The 17508-nt window shown below is 50.0% G+C and overlaps 5 protein-coding genes and 1 pseudogene across 5 annotated transcripts in view; all 6 read left to right on the forward strand.

The window, feature by feature from the left end:
• The window catches only part of LOC100906892 (integrin alpha-PS2), a 29096-nt gene extending 24881 nt beyond the window's left edge, over positions 1–4215 (forward strand). Inside the window, exons 6-18 of the mRNA XM_003746587.3 lie at positions 61–391; positions 536–628; positions 748–853; positions 976–1056; positions 1399–1529; positions 1661–1790; positions 1954–2067; positions 2206–2375; positions 2699–2979; positions 3085–3194; positions 3274–3348; positions 3477–3698; positions 3881–4215. Of these exons, the coding sequence (XP_003746635.2) occupies positions 61–391; positions 536–628; positions 748–853; positions 976–1056; positions 1399–1529; positions 1661–1790; positions 1954–2067; positions 2206–2375; positions 2699–2979; positions 3085–3194; positions 3274–3348; positions 3477–3698; positions 3881–3985 (1949 nt within the window). The 3' untranslated portion in view covers positions 3986–4215. The remainder of the gene's footprint in view (positions 1–60; positions 392–535; positions 629–747; positions 854–975; positions 1057–1398; positions 1530–1660; positions 1791–1953; positions 2068–2205; positions 2376–2698; positions 2980–3084; positions 3195–3273; positions 3349–3476; positions 3699–3880) is intronic.
• A 1689-nt stretch (positions 4216–5904) lies between these two features.
• Positions 5905–7077, forward strand: LOC100907040 (cAMP-dependent protein kinase catalytic subunit alpha-like). Its single transcript, XM_003746588.1, has one exon. It carries the CDS (start codon positions 5905–5907, stop codon positions 7075–7077), a length of 1173 nt encoding a protein of 390 aa, XP_003746636.1.
• A 753-nt stretch (positions 7078–7830) lies between these two features.
• On the forward strand, positions 7831–8958 carry LOC100907185 (cAMP-dependent protein kinase catalytic subunit gamma-like). The gene has a single exon (XM_003746589.1). The coding sequence runs from the start codon at positions 7831–7833 to the stop codon at positions 8956–8958; it is 1128 nt and encodes a 375-aa protein (XP_003746637.1).
• A 717-nt stretch (positions 8959–9675) lies between these two features.
• LOC100907327 (putative ribosomal protein S6 kinase alpha-1) lies at positions 9676–12029 on the forward strand (annotated as a pseudogene).
• A 1253-nt stretch (positions 12030–13282) lies between these two features.
• On the forward strand, positions 13283–14206 carry LOC100907619 (cAMP-dependent protein kinase catalytic subunit beta-like). The gene has a single exon (XM_003746592.1). It carries the CDS (start codon positions 13283–13285, stop codon positions 14204–14206), a length of 924 nt encoding a protein of 307 aa, XP_003746640.1.
• A 948-nt stretch (positions 14207–15154) lies between these two features.
• Positions 15155–16309, forward strand: LOC100907758 (cAMP-dependent protein kinase catalytic subunit gamma-like). Its single transcript, XM_003746593.1, has one exon. The coding sequence runs from the start codon at positions 15155–15157 to the stop codon at positions 16307–16309; it is 1155 nt and encodes a 384-aa protein (XP_003746641.1).
• Positions 16310–17508: the final 1199 nt, after the last annotated feature.

Genomic DNA, 17508 nt, shown 5'->3' on the forward strand with positions numbered 1-17508 from the left:
AATAATTGTGGAATAGAGGGAAAGGGTCCCCAGGATTAAATCAATTTCTCCATCTCTTAGATCTCGCTGTGGGAGCTCCGTATGCCGGCGACGGTCTCGTGTACATTTTCCATGGTGGCGTGAACGGTGTCTCATCCAAACCTGCTCAAATATTCGGCCCGGAACAGCTCAATCGCAAACTACGAACATTCGGTTTTTCGATCAGCGGCGGATTCGATCTCGATCGTAACGAATACCCCGATTTGTTGGTTGGAGCCTACGCCAGCGACAAGGCCGTCTACTTGAGAAGTCGTCCGATTGTCAACATCGCTGTTGAGCTCAAACTCGACTCGAAAGCTATTCGTCTCGAAGATGAAGGTTGCTCGCTGCCCGACGGAACAATGCTGCCGTGGTAAGCCCGGACCCGAAGTTTTTCGAGGTTACGAGATCAGTTGAAGGAAGCGAATAATTTCACTCTATTCGAATTAGTGCGGCTCTCGCGTGTTAAAATGTTTCTACAGCCGTGAAGTATATTCATGCGTCTTTCCCCCGACAGCGTCGGAATCCAGCTTTGCTTTCGATACGACGGCCCTGTCAAGGCAAGCAGTTTGGACCTCGAGTACCAGATTGTCCTGGATACCGAAGCTCGGTGAGACTCGGAACTCTTTTATACAATAATTCATTAAGCTCTTCTAAAGCTATCGGTTTCGATCAACAATCGGATACATCCACCGAATCTATTCATTGAGGAGATTGTCATTCCCCCAGGAATTCTCGTGCAATGTTCGAAGGCGGTCAAGATAGATTAATTAACTCGACAGTGACTCTGGTGAAGGGTTCCCATCAATGCGTGAATAAAAAAGCCGTCTTCAAGGTTAGTTTGAAGTAGTTCCGTACTCAATGCGCATCAATCACGCATCGACCAGAATTTTCGGACTCCCTTGCTATTCCATGCTGTCTTCTCAGATTTTCTCAAAGCTTCCTCGTCCATTCTAGCGAAATCCTTCCGACAAACTCTCTCCGATCAAAATAAACGCGACATACGCTCTGGTCCAGGATCGTTACGCGCCTTACCAAGTGAGTCGATGTCATTGATGTCAACTCGTTGATTACTGGCGCGAATTCGAGTTTTGATGCCTGCTCCCACTACCCTCTCGCATGAGAATCGGCTGCCTGTGTGAGCTTGTCGGACAAAGAAAACTACTGTGTCTCTCGGAAAAACCCGATATGGACCGTGGAAACCGCGCGCATTTAGCCGCAACGGCTCCAGCCGGACGCAGAGCTCTACGTCGAGACGGGTGCTCGCTGGGGACCGGATTCGCTCCCATATGCCTTGTTTATATTTCCATTTATGTATTCGAAGAGAAGAGGCGGTAGCGTCTACGAATGAATTGAATCAGAATCTCGAATTTTCATCAGATCCGCGATTATTCCGCCGAATTGAGTCCTGTTCTGTCGAGTGTCGACCCGCTCGAAGAGTCCATACAGATCAAGAAGAATTGTGGAAGCGATGACGTGTGTATTCCGGACTTGCAGTTGACCCTATCTCCGTGAGTACATGTAGCCTTCCCATGATTCCCTCAGTTTGGAACTTTATGCAGGAAACGCACAGGAATCGCGCTGAAATTATCGGCGGTAAATATCTATCGGATTGAGAGAATTTCTTCGTTTCGCCCCCCAGCAATGTGACTGAGTATGAGGTTGGAAGTACACGAACGTTTGCGGTTGAGGTATCAGCGTCAAACAAGGGGGAAGACGCCTTCAACACGAAAATGCTCTTTACTTTCCACAACGATCTCGATTTCGTCAAGGTGAGTGCTCCCCCTTCCTGATTCAGGACTTTGAACCATTCGACGTCCATCACCCCGGAGAAGGGGGCGGTGGCCCACGCCACGTTAGTTGGTCATGAGAATATCCTTGGAATGCTTCGACGAGATTCGTGACGAAGTTTTCCCTTCCTTTCTTCCGGTAAAGGTGGACAAGGACAACCGCGAAGATCCGGTCGCATGCGAAGCTCCAAAATGGGTATCTTCGTTTTCCCAGCAAATTCTCTGCGATCTCGACAATCCGCTCAAAGCTCAAGACACGGTAAGTTTCAGATATTCGCAGAGGTCAAAAATCGCAAGGCATATTCGCTCGAGGGTCTTCTCGATCTTCAGCACTATATAGATTCGATCAGGATCTAGTCCGGAAACGAATCGAATTTCATGGTCTTGTGGCTTCCAGTTGAATTTCCGAATGGTTTTCGCCGCCAATGGTCATGTTCCTTCTGTGACGTCACTTGATTTCGCTGCCGCTCTCAACTCGACAAACGAGGAGTCTGAGTCTACTAAAAGAGACAATGAGGCCTCATTCACATTGCCTGTTAAAGTCAGGATCAACATCTCCATCTCTGGGTGGGTTTCTCGCTAGCTCGCACTCCTTAGAGTTATTTTCGTCTCGCTTCTCAACTCTGTCAGCTTACCATGGTTCATGGGAGAGAGCGGATTTCTCGGAGATCGATGCTGCGGTTTAGGAAAAGGGCTCATGACGTGACAGGAGCACGATGAGTCGCGGTTCCGAGAATCACGATCCCCAAAACCTTCCTGCATCATGATGGCCTTCGACTTTTGAAGACGCGTATCCTGACGCGTATCCTGACGTGTTCAGCCTGATAAGTACCAGTTGATCTCGCGAACTAAATCTCTAATTGAGCCCACCCGTTCCAATCTGCCCGCAGAAAGTCTGAGCCGACGGAAGTTTATTACAACTCGTCAGCGATCGATTTGGATGAAGTCATCAACGTAGACTACAGGGTGGGACCGCCGATTCAACATGTGTACCAGATTACGAACAAAGGCCACGATCTCGATCTCGCCGATCTCTACCTGGTTTGGCCCACGCATAACAACGACAACGAGCCTTTGTTATACATGTTCGAAGAGCCCACGTTCAAAGCATCGAGACCGGCTTTACTCGAGTGCGAATCGCCGGAAAATTTCGAATTCAACGCCAATAAGCGTGAGTTTCATCGCCAGTCCACGGAGAGTCACAACGATGAGCGGATCCGCATAAAAGATAGTCGATTGAAAAGTGCCTATCCCGAATACGATTTGTCTATTCCAGTGTACGTGCAACCTGTTGCAAACAAGACCAGGCACATCAGGGACCTAACTCGGTTCCGGGAGGATATCGGATGCGGTCAATTGTCTAAATGCGCGCAGTTTCGATGTAGGGTGAGTTGAGGCTGTTGTTCCGGGAGTCGCATTTGAGCTCTCCATTGCGTGAGAGAACGACTAAGGCGGTTCATTTCAGATACGGAACTTCACGTCTTCTGATGTGATTATTGTCACTGCCAATTCGCGATTATGGCTGCAGAGCGTCGCGAAGGTATGACCATCCTGGCCGTCTCATTCTGATCATGTGCTGAAGCGGGAATTCGCTACCGCCAGCTAGAGAATCGTCTGTCCGCTCCTACGCGCACCGGAAATATCTTCTAAAGATAGTCGTTTTCCCAGATGAAACAAATGGAAACAAGCATCGCGTCGAAGCTCGTAGTCAAGCCCGTCAAACTTCGATTCGACGTCCGGTCGGAGCTACCACATGAGATACTCTACGTAGAAACAGTAGCTATAGATGAAGATTTACTGCCACTGCCAACAATTCCCTGGTGGGTGATCGTCTTGGCGATAGTTATCGGAATTTTGTTATTATCGCTCCTCATCTGGATACTCTACAAGGTCAGTGTAATCTGTTCGTGTGTGATATACCGAAGTTTCGCAGAGAGAGGAAAAACACGGTTTTTCGGAACCTTTTTCGTCTCAATAAACATCTTCGAAAATGAACGGAATGTCGGAGTTGATGATTATTGCACAGTGGAACGAATATTGCATCCGAATCATGACTCTGATGATCTCCACAGGCTGGCTTCTTCCGACGGAAACGTCCTGGAGAACCGATCGACGGGAGAGGCACAAAAAACGGATACCACACGGTGGAGCAAATTCCAAAACAAGATCACTACTGAACGTCGTTCTTCAAGATACCATTCACTCTCTGGAAAGTTTTTCACCTATTTGTACATACGCCGGTTCAGGCTCTTTCCGATTCGATGCTCGTTGAATCAAGTAAGCAATGAGAAACAAGCGATCCGTAACCCATCATTTGGAGCTAGCAAGTGTTTATGTATTGTATGGAGCTTTGTAATAATTATTAATAACTTAATAATAAACATAGAACGGAAAGTCAATCTGGAACATTTTCCCAACCACGTCTCCTCGATCGCAATTTGCTCCGACGGAGTTCAGTTCCGCGAGACAGATTTCCACCGGCGGAACTCTCTACCCTCTACAAGATCAAGCAGCCTTGAGCGACTGCGAGCTCAGACTCGACGGTCGCCGCCGATACGATTAGCGATTCGTTGAACGTCTCGAGGCTCGGATGCGTTTTTCGGAGTGAGCCGATCACGTGAAAATATCGAGCAAACACCTCACAGATGAATGACCCTCCCGAATCCGCGGAGCCGTTAGGGTGGATGCACGGGAGCGACTCCGAATTCACAGATTTCGATACCTTCTCATTCGGGACGAAAATCATTCTGTGAGGCAGTGGCTCACTCAATTCTATGATGAATCATTCACAGCCTTCCGTCCCTAATTGACATGCTGGGAGCGAGTCGAGGCCCCTTCCCGATTTCGTCGTTGTGGAGCCGGATCGTGGAGGATGGGCACCACTCCGAAGCTGATGGTGGGAGCTCCCATCGAAAAACAGATTCCTTTCAAATATATCAAATATATCCGACTTGACGATCAAATATCAAAAATTACACTTATGTGGGCACAGCACATTACCAGGCACCGAAGATTCTGAAGAAGGATGAATACGGGAGGGAAGTCGACTGGTGGGCCACGGGCGTTATATTCTACATACTCATGTATAATAACTTATTATAAGGATGCTTATTACTAATAAGCATCCTTTCGCGAAACTCGACTGGCAGCCCCTCCAGGTTGTGGATGCTGTCAACAGCGTGGCGCTCAGATTCCCCCCGGAAGTCGACGCCAATTCTCAGGAGCGCAGATTCTTGAGCGGTCTCCTCGAGAAGGACAGCAGTTAAACGACCCGGGGGCATGATCGGCGGCGCTCGGGATGTCAAACGACAACCGTGGTTGGATGACATATCGTTCGTGGAGATCCTCGACGGGAGAATGATATTCGATCCTAGGCCCAAGAGACCGCAAAGAATGAACCGCTTCCCTTTCCTCCCGATTCCCGGCGAAGAGGACCCCGGAGCGGAGGAATTCCGGAGTTTTTGAGCTTTTGCGATATTCCGCAGAGCAATCCCTACAGACTAGAAGTATGATACATCTGATTGAGATTATTCTAAACCGACTCGCAGTAATTAGTCGAGTCGGGGGATTAGCTCCCGAGAACTCGACGCATGTTCGAGAGAGCGTCGCGAGACGAGAGTCCCGCCTCAAGAACCGGGTCTCCCGACCGTTCGCACGGACAGAAAGAGAACAATTATCTTCTACTGCACTTTACTCTCGATCTTCATTAATAATGATATGATTATTTATCATGATCATAGTAAAAACCGTGGGGATCCATTCACAGAGACAGGGACAATGTTTTCTCGACGTAAGCTGGAGGACCTTTGTCAAAAAGAGCTCCATATCCTCTCAATAAACGAGCGAGAGGATAAGAATGCCGCGGAATAAAATGATGAGCTCACGGTGCCGAGAATCTAGAGCTCCTCTTGAGATTCGGGAAGCCTTGGATAGGCCTCCCCCGGAGCTCCGAAGGGTTGCAGACCGCTGATCGGCAAAAACCGAAAGAAACGCGCCTGATCGACATAGAGCGCGGTCAAAAGAAAGGCAGGTATGAAAACGCGGGCGTCATACACTGACGAGTTGACTATGTGACTATTTAGAGGAGAGGATAACGATGTCAAAATCCGGTTCTTGGTTCGGGAATCTCATACGGTCGATTCGCGCCGAACCAGTCGAGGGAATCAGAATACAGAAAGGTCTTGACGCCGCAATAACCGACCCGAAGCACGTCGACGCTCTTTTACCCCATGACCCCGAAGAGGAGAAGCGATGGAACCGACAATACAAAGAAAACCTTGGAGGAGTGCATATATGGGTAGACGCTAGGTTCGAGGCCAATGTATGTCCGAGAGAAAAGATAGAGAATTTCGAAATCCTCGGCCATCTCGGACGCGGCGCATTCGGACATGTGTACGCCGTCAAGTACCGCGTTGACCACAGACTCTATGCTTTGAAAGTCCTCTCGAAAGCACATGTATTCCAAAGATCGTTCGTACCCTGGGCAATATCCGAGAAAAAAATGTTGAACGCTGTGGAAAACAAGTTCATCGTCAAACTGCATTTTGCATTCAAAGATCGCAAAAACCTTTATATGGTCATGGACCTAGCATCTCGCGGGGACCTGAACAGACTGCGAGAAACCAGTCTACCGGAGATGACGGTGAAATTGATTATAGCCCAAATAATTCTCGGCACGGAGTACTTGCACGCTTGTAAGATCGTTCATCGAGACCTGAAACCGGACAACATATTCATTTTCGAGGATTGCTTCATAAAAATTGGAGACCTAGGATTGGCAAAGAGGCTCAAGGGTCGGACTTATTCTTTGGCCGGGACCATCGGCTACATGGCTCCTGAAGTCATCGGAACAGCAGGATACGGAATCGAAGTCGACTGGTGGTCCATCGGGATCATTCTCTATAAGCTCGTCTATCTGAAGCATCCCTTCCCGAAGCAGGGTGGGACCCCGAAACAAAGGCTCGCAGCCATCACAGGCACAAAATTGGCCTTTCCTGAAGTGATCTATCCCGGCTCCTCGGTGAACGATCTTTTGAGGGGCATGCTCACACTCTCTCCGCGCTTCAGGCTCGGCTACCTCAAGGGAGGCTCAGACGATATTAAAGATCACGAATGGTTCCGAAACATATCTTTCTGTGAAGTTGCGAGGAAAGCCGTGCGTGTCGAGCTAGACCTCACCCCCCTTATGCCTGTACCTTCGGAAGTATACGAGTTTCTCCCCACAGAAAAAGATGACGACATATTGCCTCATCGTTTCCTGGAATTTTAGCGCGCCTGGTCGTGCTGCGCTCGGAATCCGGCTCGGGGAGAAGGCCGTTCGAGGTCGAATGAACCTGAGGGTTTAGGCTCCGAGAGGCGCCTGACCTCATCCAAATTGGAATATAAATGACTTAGCATTCATATGCTGACCGCGACACGGACCCGATTACCCATTACAGCTTAGGATTCCCGTCTCCAACTTTATGATTCCTGAAGTTTTCCGACTTATCATAGATTACAAGAGTTTCCGGATGGGGATCCGGATCAAGACCGGCCAAGTCTTCTCCTCGGCTGCAGCGCCGTTTATCGACTTAAGACGCATCCGAACCATTCGCTGAGGATGCGCGCACGCGGGATCCTCGTTCCACGGAGTAGGAAAGCGAATCGATTGCGGACGAATCCAACAGTGACGTTTCTCGCGAGGAAGAGTCCTTCCCTTCCTCACCTTGGAAAACTCACGCCGCGCTGACGTTCGGTCGACGGTCCCGGACTCCCTTTTGTCCACGGCTCTTCAGCTTTCCCGCATAGGCTCGACTCCACTAGAAAAAATGTAATTCGCGGAAGTTTAGCGCAGATGGCGGCATGAAGCTATGAACGGATTAATAACGCTCTTGAACGATGGAGACGTCCGAAAAGTTATATGAAAAATCATAAGGCGAGGTCACTCGGGATACCAGCTGCTGCCTTCCGACCAACTGGTCGAAATCCAATCGATGGTACGAAAGCGAGACATAAAAAATGACTCGAACCAAGTTGGATAACGATGGGCCAGAAATGGTCGAAACTCCTCAACATTTTCAGGGATCTCCTATTCGGTCCAATACCTAAGTTAATCGACCACGAAGAGGGCGTGTGGACGGATGTGGAAGAATCTTTCAATGCTCGTTATGAGCGAAACCTCAAAAGTCAGAAGCGACAGCAAAAAGAAAGATTCGCAGGGAGGGCTTGTCCCAAAGAAGAAATAGGGAATTTTGTCATCCTAGGTCATCTTGCGTCCGGCGCGTTTGGGGAGGTTTTCAAAGTCTATAAACGCGACAACCACACGAACTACGCCCTAAAAGTTCAACCTAAGCGTCTGTTCCCCACCGCTCAACGAGCACAAGAAGCCATTTACGAGAAGGAGCTGCAATATTCTCTGGACAGCGAATTCGTGGTCAAACTGATATACGCTTTCCAAGATATCGAGAACCTCTACCAGATCATCGAGTACGCGCTCTATGGTGATCTGATGAAAATCTTCGCAGAGTGTAACTCAGAGTGGACTACCAAGTTTTACGCTGCTCAAATTATCCTGGGAGTGGAGTATTTACACGCATGCAATGTCATACATCGCGACTTGAAACCTGCAAACTTGTTCATTTTCGAGGATATGTATTTGAAGATAGGGGATTTCGGGGGAGCGAAACAAGTGAAGGGACGAACCTACACCTGGGTCGGAACACTGCGATACATGGCTCCGGAAATGCTGGACTCTGCGGGCCACGGGAAAGAAGTCGATTGGTGGGCCGTGGGCTTACTGCTGTACGGGGGCTTATACGGGGAGCTTCCATTCTACCGCAAGGGATTCCGCAGAAGTCAGATCATGGATGCCATCAGACACGTGAGCCTGACTTTTCCGGAGTCTGTGGAGAAACATCGGCCGGTCAATCGGCTCATCAGCGGTTTGCTCAATAAGAAGCCCCACAAACGGCTAGGTTCGCTCCGCAGAGGGGTGCAGGAGATCAAGCGCAACGCATGGTTCAGCGATATTTCGTTCTCTGATGTTTATTCGAAGAAAATCAGATTCGTGGCGAATATTGACCCTGTGAGACCGAAAGTCACCGGACGCTACGAGTTCCTCTATCGACGAACTGACGACAATCCCGATCCGGATCGTTTCGCCGGGTTTTGATCTTTGACGGAAGTTCCTTCGGTGAAGCTTGTCGCTAGGAGCGGAGGCCGCGTGTGTGCGAGAGACCGAGGAAAAATCGCGAGGAAATAAATTGAGGTGCTCGAGACCAAAAACAGCGGAGAGACCTCCGGATTATCATTGAAGGATTCCCAGAGAATCTTCCTACGCGGAGGAAGCCTCTAATCACCGAGCCGGAGCCGTGTTTTTCAAATCTCGAGATTCTGTCTCTATGATCCTTTGCGCAGAATCGGGACCGAAACCTCCGCCCCGATGACGAGCTTCAAGTTAGACGATTGAAATTGATACCCTCGAATGAGATTGAGAACATGATAGAGGTGGGCGTCCCCCGAGGAAGGAGTTTATTCGTTCTTGTCCTGTTCATGCAAACCGTGATCAGCTCAGGAGATGGCCAGCTCTGGAAGTGACCGTGAGAGAATTAATATCGATTGGAGAGGAGGGTCTCAGGCCGCCTGGAGCTCAGAGCTCACAGCTCCCTGGACTGCCGATGCCGTCCGCATATCGAGTCGGCAGAGCATGCTCAGCATCGGTGGATGTCGTCGGCTGAGATCCCGCTGAAGTCCGCGGAACATAATTGCAAGCTGCATCGAGGCAACATTCTCGCTCAAAGAATGCGTCTGAGGCAAGAAAATACTTTCAAAATGCAAGCATGCGAGTTGCTTGGGGCCACCAAATTCAGACAATCAAAATTGAACAACGATGGGCCAAATCGTCACGAGAATTTCGGATTTTTTCCACATGAGCATCAACGCCATCAGGTATCGAGCGCTCGGATACCGTCCCACGTGGATGTCGAGGGAGGAGATCCTCCTCCTGGAATACAAAGCAGAGCTTGCGGCGCAAGAGACTCTGATGATGGCGAGAATCAGAGCGGACGCGTGTCCCAGAGAGACTCTGGATAACTTCGAAATCTTGGGCTACGTCTCATCTGGCGGTTTCGGGCAAGTATACAAGGTCAAACATCGGGTAAATTCCACTATTCATGCTCTGAAAGTCCAGCCGAAGAGCGTGTTCAACAGCCGGTCACGTGTCGAGAGGGTCATCCATGAGAAGAAGCTGCAATTCGCCTTGAGGAACGAATTCCTAGTCGGAGTCTCTTCCGCGTTCCACGATGCTCGAAATCTTTACCTAGTTATGGAATACGCATGTTACGGCGACCTCAGAAGGGCGCTCACGGCACTCTCGAGTGGATGGGCCGTGCAATTCTACACCGCGCAGATAATTCTGGGAGTGGAGTATCTACATGCGTGCAATATCGCTCACCGAGACCTGAAACCGAATAACATATTCGTGTTCGAGGATATGTATCTGAAAATCGGCGATTTCGGTCTTGCGAAAAGAGTTCCCGGCGTGACTTACACCCAAATCGGAACGCCGAAATACATGGCTCCAGAAATGTGGACGTCGAACGGCTACGGCAAACAAGTGGACTGGTGGGCTGTCGGCATCATCCTCTACGAAAGTTTATACGGAGAGCATCCTTTCGTTCGACGTCACTGGGAAAAACCACAAATCATCGAGGGCATCAAGCACGCGGATCTGATCTTCCCCCATGTCGTCGACCGCGAAACGCCTGTGAAAAAGCTGATGCGCGGCTTGTTGAATAGGAAGCCCAATGAACGCCTCGGTGCACTCACGCAAGACATCGACGATATGAAGCAGAACGATTGGTTCAAGAGCGTTTCTTTCTTGGATCTTTATCAAAAGAAAGTGAGATTTGGAGGGGACCTATCCCCTGTGAGACCAAAACAGCGCGAGCATTACGATTTTCTCGATCAACCGGATCAGAACGATAATCGGGCTGATGTAGACGTTTTCGAAAATTTCTGACGCGCACAAGAGCGCTCGAGTTCCCTTCGCGCCAGGATGAGCCGTGGAGATTGAGCTTCGATCCCCGATTGGGAAGCTCGCAATGAACTTTCGAACGAAATGCGATAACGATGAGTTGGTTTGAATTCTTCAGGAGACTCCTCGGCCGACAGAGAGCCCAACTCGAAGAGGAACGCCCCATCCCAAATGTCGTGGAACAAGAAGACGAATTCAACGTCCGATACAGAGAATATCTCCGTACAGCCGAGCGCCAACAGAGTACGAAATTCCGGGAGAATAGGTGCCCGAAAGAACAGCTGAGCAACTTCGAAATATTGGGTTACCTCGCATGAGGTGGCTTCGGAGAAATCTTCAAGATTCGTCAACGCTACAACAAAAGGCCCTACGCTCTGAAAGTGCAGCCTAAAAGCGCTTTCAACGAGCCAGAGACTATTGACAAGGTCATCCAAGAGAAACAGTTACTTTGGTCTTCGGATAACAACTTCATTGTCAAGCTGCACTACGCCTTCAAAGATATCGAGAACCTGTATCTCTTGATGGAATATGCCACGTACGGTCATTTCCTCAGATGTCTTGGAGGCTGTCGAACCGTATGGGCGAAGAAGTTTTACATAGCCCAAATCGTACTAGGAGTCGAGTATCTGCAGTCCTGTAACATCGCGCACCGAGACCTCAAGCCGCTGAACTTGTTCATTTTCGAAGACTTCTATCTGAAGATCGGGGATTTCGGGCTAGCCACAAAAATTATTGACCGTGCGTACACTCAGTGTGGAACTCTAGCTTTCATGGCACCGGAAACTCTCTCGTCGGATGGTTACGGGAAAGAAGTTGATTGGTGGGCGGTTGGCATAATAATCTACTTCACTCTATACCTCGAGTATCCGTTCAGCAAGCCCGAGTGGGACAAAAGGAGAACTATCCGCAGCATACTCAAGGACAACTTGAGCTTCCCAGCCGGCAATCCCAAATCACACGAGCGAGGGCTTATCGAGGGGTTGCTCCACAGGAAACCTCTGAGACGGCTTGGTGCACTTTGCAAGAATGCAGACGATATAAAAAATAATCGTTGGTTCGATGACATCTCTTTCTTCGAAGTCTATCGGAAGAGAATACGATTCACGCCGGAAATCGATCCCGTGCAGCCGAGAGAGAGTAGCCGTTATGACTTCATTTGGCGCAGGACAGATGAACATGTTAACCCGGACCGCTTCATTGGCTTCTGACAACTTATCTGCTCCTCGGGCCCGATTTTAGAGACAACAAAATCATGACGAGAATAGTTCCGGCGCCGAGCCGGGGATCGTACCTAAGTATCTGACTGCTCAGACTCGAATAAAAATGTTCACCCGGAGCAGCTCCAACTTGGCTTTTGAGTCTCGAGTCTAGGCTCTCGAACTCTCGAGTGGATAGGAGGCTTCGATTCAGTTCCCGGGTGAGCATTAGGTCTTTTCTCGGGGCGTTCATCCAGCGCACAACCAAATGAGCGGCGGAAAGAATTATTGTTGCTCGTGTCCGCCCCTTTTGAGTGCGGAGCTCGGAGCCCCTTCTGGTGTCCATTGGTCATAAAGGGAAGCCATGGAACATCGAGTCTATCTTACGTTAGACTGATGGAGCTATCAAGCGTCCTGGCTCTCGCAGTATTTCCCTAGGTAGGGCTCGATCGAATCTTTGCATGGGGCTGGAATCCAATTTTATGACCTCTCAGCATCACGAACGAAGAAGACGCGAGGGAGCTGAAGATCCTAGACCCCCACCCCCTCCTTCCTCCCGCAGCGGACGCGCCTGATCTTGAGCCAATCTAATGGATGAAATCCGAACTTTGTTGGAGTATCATCGGAGGTCTCCCTCTTTTGCGATCCGGAAGTCGACAAACGAAAGTCGTCAAGTGTAATGCTCGACAGATCGTTGCCGTGCTCGCTGAGCATGCCCGCTCACCAGAGGCAGGGGGTCTGGAGTTCTGGAGCGGACTAGCCTCAATCGCCCTCATGAAAACGGCGTAGCGCCACGCGCCACCCGCATCCACCTGCGACTGAATAGCTGAGTGAGATGTTACCGATGATCGGAAACTCCGATTTTGAGCTCAGAGCCCCCGTCGGATTGAGGTTCGGCTCAGCACTCCCTTCTCGACCCTCGACTCATCGAAAAGCTGATGATCTTGTGTCGAAGCGGCGACAACAACGATGGGATCCATATAGGCGAAAATTTGCTACACAGAACACGAAACCATAAAGAAAATTCACCCACCTGCTATTGCTGGAATGAGTCGATCTCCGAATGGAAAATAACGATGGGTAATCGCCTCACCCGACCCTTTCGAAGGAGGAACCTTCCCGCGATAAGGGAAAAATCGAGGCCAACGGTCCGGAACCGGGCATCGGAACCGAGTGGAGGCTCAGAAAGCCGGCCGACTGATCGTGACCGAGCAGCCAAAGAGTTTCTGGACCGATACAGGGCGAACCAGTGCCCACGGGAAGTGATGTCGAATATACGGATTCTCGGCTACTTGTCAACCGGATCGTATGCTTCCATCTTCAAAATCATTCACCTTCCGAATCGGCAGAAGCGAGTGCTAAAAGTTCTTCCCAAGGAAAAGTTTCGCACCGATTACAAGAAACAGAGAGTAGTCCTCGAAAAATTGATTCAATTCGCCGCGCAAAGCCAGTTCGTAGTCGCCATGTATTTCGCGTTCGAAGACCACCTGAATTTATATCTAGGCATGGAGTACGCGAAATATGGAGACCTCTCGAGATTTGTCCGGCCGGTCGTCACCGAGAGATTAGCCAAATTATTCCTGGCCCAGATGATCTTGGCAATCGAGTATCTACACCGGTGTCAGGTCGTGCACCGTGATTTGAAATTAACGAATTTCTTCGTTTTCAATGATGGCTACATAAAGCTCGGAGATCTCGGTTTAGCTAAGCGCATCAGTGATCGAACCTATACGGCTTTCACGGCGACTCCCTACGTGGCTCCGGAAATGCTGACGTCGGATGGCCACGGACGCGGTGTCGATTTTTGGTCCCTGGGTATAATATTATACAGGATGCTTTATAACAAGCATCCGTTCGTTGATGAGAACTACCAAGACCAGCAGCTCATTGACGGAATTCGAGCAGGAGTCGTGAGGTGGCCCTCAGGTGTCGATCGCGATTCTGCAGCAGCTGAATTGATCAAGAGCCTGCTGAAGACGAGGGCTGCCGCAAGACTCGGCAACTCTAGATTAGGACTCGCTCAGTTGAAGAGGCACAAGTGGCTCGCAGAAATCTCGTTCCAACGCCTCGTCCGCAAAGAAATTCGATTCGAGGTTAATCTCACCTCAGTGCGCGCCAGAAGGGCGGGCGATTTCAGACCGGCACCAGCAGGGCAAGCCTATGATGAAGAAGAATTCCGAGGCTTCTGAATCCAATCTCGAACTCTAGGACTCTGTAATAGCTCATCGCTCTGAACAGCGGTCGAGGGACTTACAAAAAAACTTATTCATTGGGGAAAACATCGAGTTCTTGACACGTTTTTCCTCCTTATTACAAACACTCATCTCCCGCGGAACTGATCATGATGATATCCGAGGGCGATTCCCAATACCGGACTCTACCTCCCGGCTGGAGGGAGAATGCTGGGAGAAGCTGAAGAAAGCCGCACCAGCGCCTCGGAATTCGCTCATTGTAGCGAGTTCTACCTGGGAGAGTTCTGGGAACATTGACGTCTGTTTGCATCGTTGGTGATTGCTAACGCAATATTCGGTATTCCAGAGTACGACTGCTCTATGCTAGAATCTTCGGCGGGGTAATCGATTTTGCTCAAATGGCCATCGGGAAGAAATTTCTTCCTCGCTCTCACTCAGTCAATGCGACATACCTGAATATGGCGTCGTCGCGTCGTTCCATCGGATCGCTCTCAGAGTTCCCAAATGCAACGGAGTTCATTGTCTCGGGCTCCGAAAAATCGGAATCACGTCTTGAGCACAGGAAAATAGTCCCGCTCCGAGTTCCGGAAAAGCGGGCAGCACCGATATCCGGCTAATGGGGTACCTGCGGAGGAGGGACTTCGACGATATCGGGGTTCCAGAGAATCGACTTATTAAGACGGAGTTTCTCATTTTTTTCCACTCCCGAAACACATGCGAACGATCCCGCTGACCCGCTGCTATTGGAACATTCAGGGCCCTCAGGAGTCGATCTACGCGTTGACCGACAGGGTCAAAGTAAGGGGGTCTGAGGTAGTCGCGTGAAATTCCTCGAAACCGGATAAAATCATTCTGGCTCGCACCGCAAGATCTGGTGATTTGTGCCTTCGCTCTACATCTGCGGCGGATCACCGACTGGAATGAGGTCTTACCGGAAGGATAACGATGGGGAATGGATCGTCCGTGAGAAATTTGGGACAGAGTTTAGCGAGATTCTCGAGGTGGTCGACGAGGGCGCTGACGTGCGGGAGCTCATCGGTGGTCAGATCAAGGGACGGGAGCTCCGACGTCGACTATGAAGATCACCTCCGGAGACTTGGAACTGCGAATGATCGTATGAAACAATACTGGAAGAATGATGGTTGTCCAAAGGCGAAACTCAAACATTTCCGAAACCTCGGTTGTCTCGCACGCGGGACATTTGGAATCGTCCACAAAGTGCAACATCTTAGAACCCGCAAGGAATTCGCGTTGAAACGTCAATTCAAAGAAATTCTGCGACGAAAGAACAACCAGACAAGACCGGGAGTGGAGAGGAGATTGCAATGGGCAGCGAAAAACCGCTTCATCGTAGGACTGGAATACGCATTCCAGGACTCCCAGAACCTATACCTCGTCATGGAATATGCACCGTACGGTGACCTCGCGGAAGCAGTGAGCCGGAGTCCCCTTCCTGAGAAGCAGACAAGACTGGCCTCAGCTCAGATAGTGTTAGGTCTCGAGTTTCTCTTCGCGAGCGGGATATGCCATCGAGATCTGAAGCCTCTGAACATTTTTATTTTTGAACGTGGTATTTTGAAAATCGGGGATTTCGGCCTCGCCAAGGCGATGAAAAAAGGCGAACTTACGCATACGATGCTTGGAACTGAACGATACATGGCTCCAGAGATGTTCAGCTCGATGGGATACGGCACAGCCATCGACCTTTGGGCTCTCGGTGTCCTGATCTTCGAGTGTCTGTACGACGAGAACCCCTTCACTGACGAGCAGCGGAAGCAACTGCAGTGTAAGGAACCCGACAGAAAAGTATCGCCAGGTTTCCCCTCCGACGTGCCACGAGACTCTCCAAATCGTGACTTCCTTTGCGGCTTGCTTGAACTGGACCCGAAACGCAGACTCGGCGTCGGGGGGCAAGACTTCAGGGCGCTCAAGGAGCACGCGTTCTTCCGAGGCATTTCATTCGAGCGCGTCTATTCCCACGAATTGACAATAAATGTTAGAGTCGAACCCGTAAAGCCGAAAGAACCGACACAGGAAGACAGAGAATGGCCGCAGTTCGATGACAACTATGACCCAGAGGAGTTCCCGCTGTTCGACTGATGCGACAAAACGGGACATACATACATAAGTACATCTGGTTTCAAAATTCAAGAAAGATGAAAAAATCGTTTTCTTGGGTGACGATATCGCTTTTCTTCGTCGACAAGCCTGTCGATTCCAGTGACCAGGGGAAGGACATCGTCCGGAAGGAATCTTCCTTGGAAGAAGGGAAGGGAAAATCTAGTCGAAAATAAAATACTTGTCGCTCGGACTTTGACTCGGAGGAGCATATCATTCTCATCCATGATGTTTCCATAACTAGAGAACTGTTATGCCGTGGGGCAAGTGCGTCAGCCGATCGAACTTGCCGCGCGGTTTTCGATCCTGTGACTGCGCTCGCTGAGGGAACGCGGCGGCGCCGTCGTCACCAGCCTCCTTCCTTCAAAGTTTCGGGCTCCGCGGGCAGCCCTTGTCCGTCGAGAATCAATCGGAAGGTTTTGATGTATCGGGACCCGATCATGAGTCCAATGTGACGTCGAGCACCGTTTAGTTAGCACCGAGGAAAAAAAAAGTTGCAGGTGCCCTGCGTGTTCAGTTCTGACTCAAGAAGGAGACTCGTAGGACTGCGTCAGGGGCTTTTATTTATTCATGTGTGCAGAGAAAATTTGGTTAGTGATAACTGAAACATGTGTGATTCATTAAAATTTCGTGTCTGTTGATTTTCCTAACGAACGTGAAATCGATGCCGCCGACGATCTTGTCTGACTTGACATCCGTCTGTTGCGAGCGTCTGTTGTCGTTGTAATTCGATCGAGTCTCGCTTCGAAGTCGTCACAAATTGAACGCCTTTTGCCCTCTATATCAGGACATGTTTTTTAGGGCTCATAGTGGGGAGAAGATATTCTAACCACTCAGAAGGTCTACAGATAGCTCACGCTCGTCTTCGCGGTCTTTATTGCGAGCATCGGTCGTGTCGCGTTTCCCATTTCTCATTTTTCCTGTTTCCCTTTTCGTTTCTCTCAACAGACAGTGGTTTGGTAAAATACAGAGTCTCATTGGCATGGGCACCCCCCTTTGTTCCGATTGCAGCAGGTGAGTTTGTATGGTCAGTTTTTCCGGACTGGCAGAGGGCTCAGAGACTGGCCGCCCCATTTGCTCCCTGCGGGCAACACATTCCGGGCGGTTGCGGGGCCTGGGAGGTGAGCGCTCTCGAATGGCCTGCTCACGATACGGACGACGGGCCTCAGCATCCATGTCTG

Source organism: Galendromus occidentalis, unplaced genomic scaffold (genome assembly GCF_000255335.2).
Source record: "Galendromus occidentalis unplaced genomic scaffold, Mocc_1.1 scf7180000077497, whole genome shotgun sequence".
Taxonomy (NCBI): Eukaryota; Metazoa; Arthropoda; class Arachnida; order Mesostigmata; family Phytoseiidae; genus Galendromus; species Galendromus occidentalis.

Coding starts and splice junctions, on each gene's coding strand:
- LOC100907758 (XM_003746593.1), top strand. CDS start 15,155: ATGGGGAATGGATCGTCCGTGAGAAATTTGGGACAGAGTTTAGCGAGA.
- LOC100907185 (XM_003746589.1), top strand. CDS start 7,831: ATGGGCCAGAAATGGTCGAAACTCCTCAACATTTTCAGGGATCTCCTA.
- LOC100907619 (XM_003746592.1), top strand. CDS start 13,283: ATGTCGAATATACGGATTCTCGGCTACTTGTCAACCGGATCGTATGCT.
- LOC100907040 (XM_003746588.1), top strand. CDS start 5,905: ATGTCAAAATCCGGTTCTTGGTTCGGGAATCTCATACGGTCGATTCGC.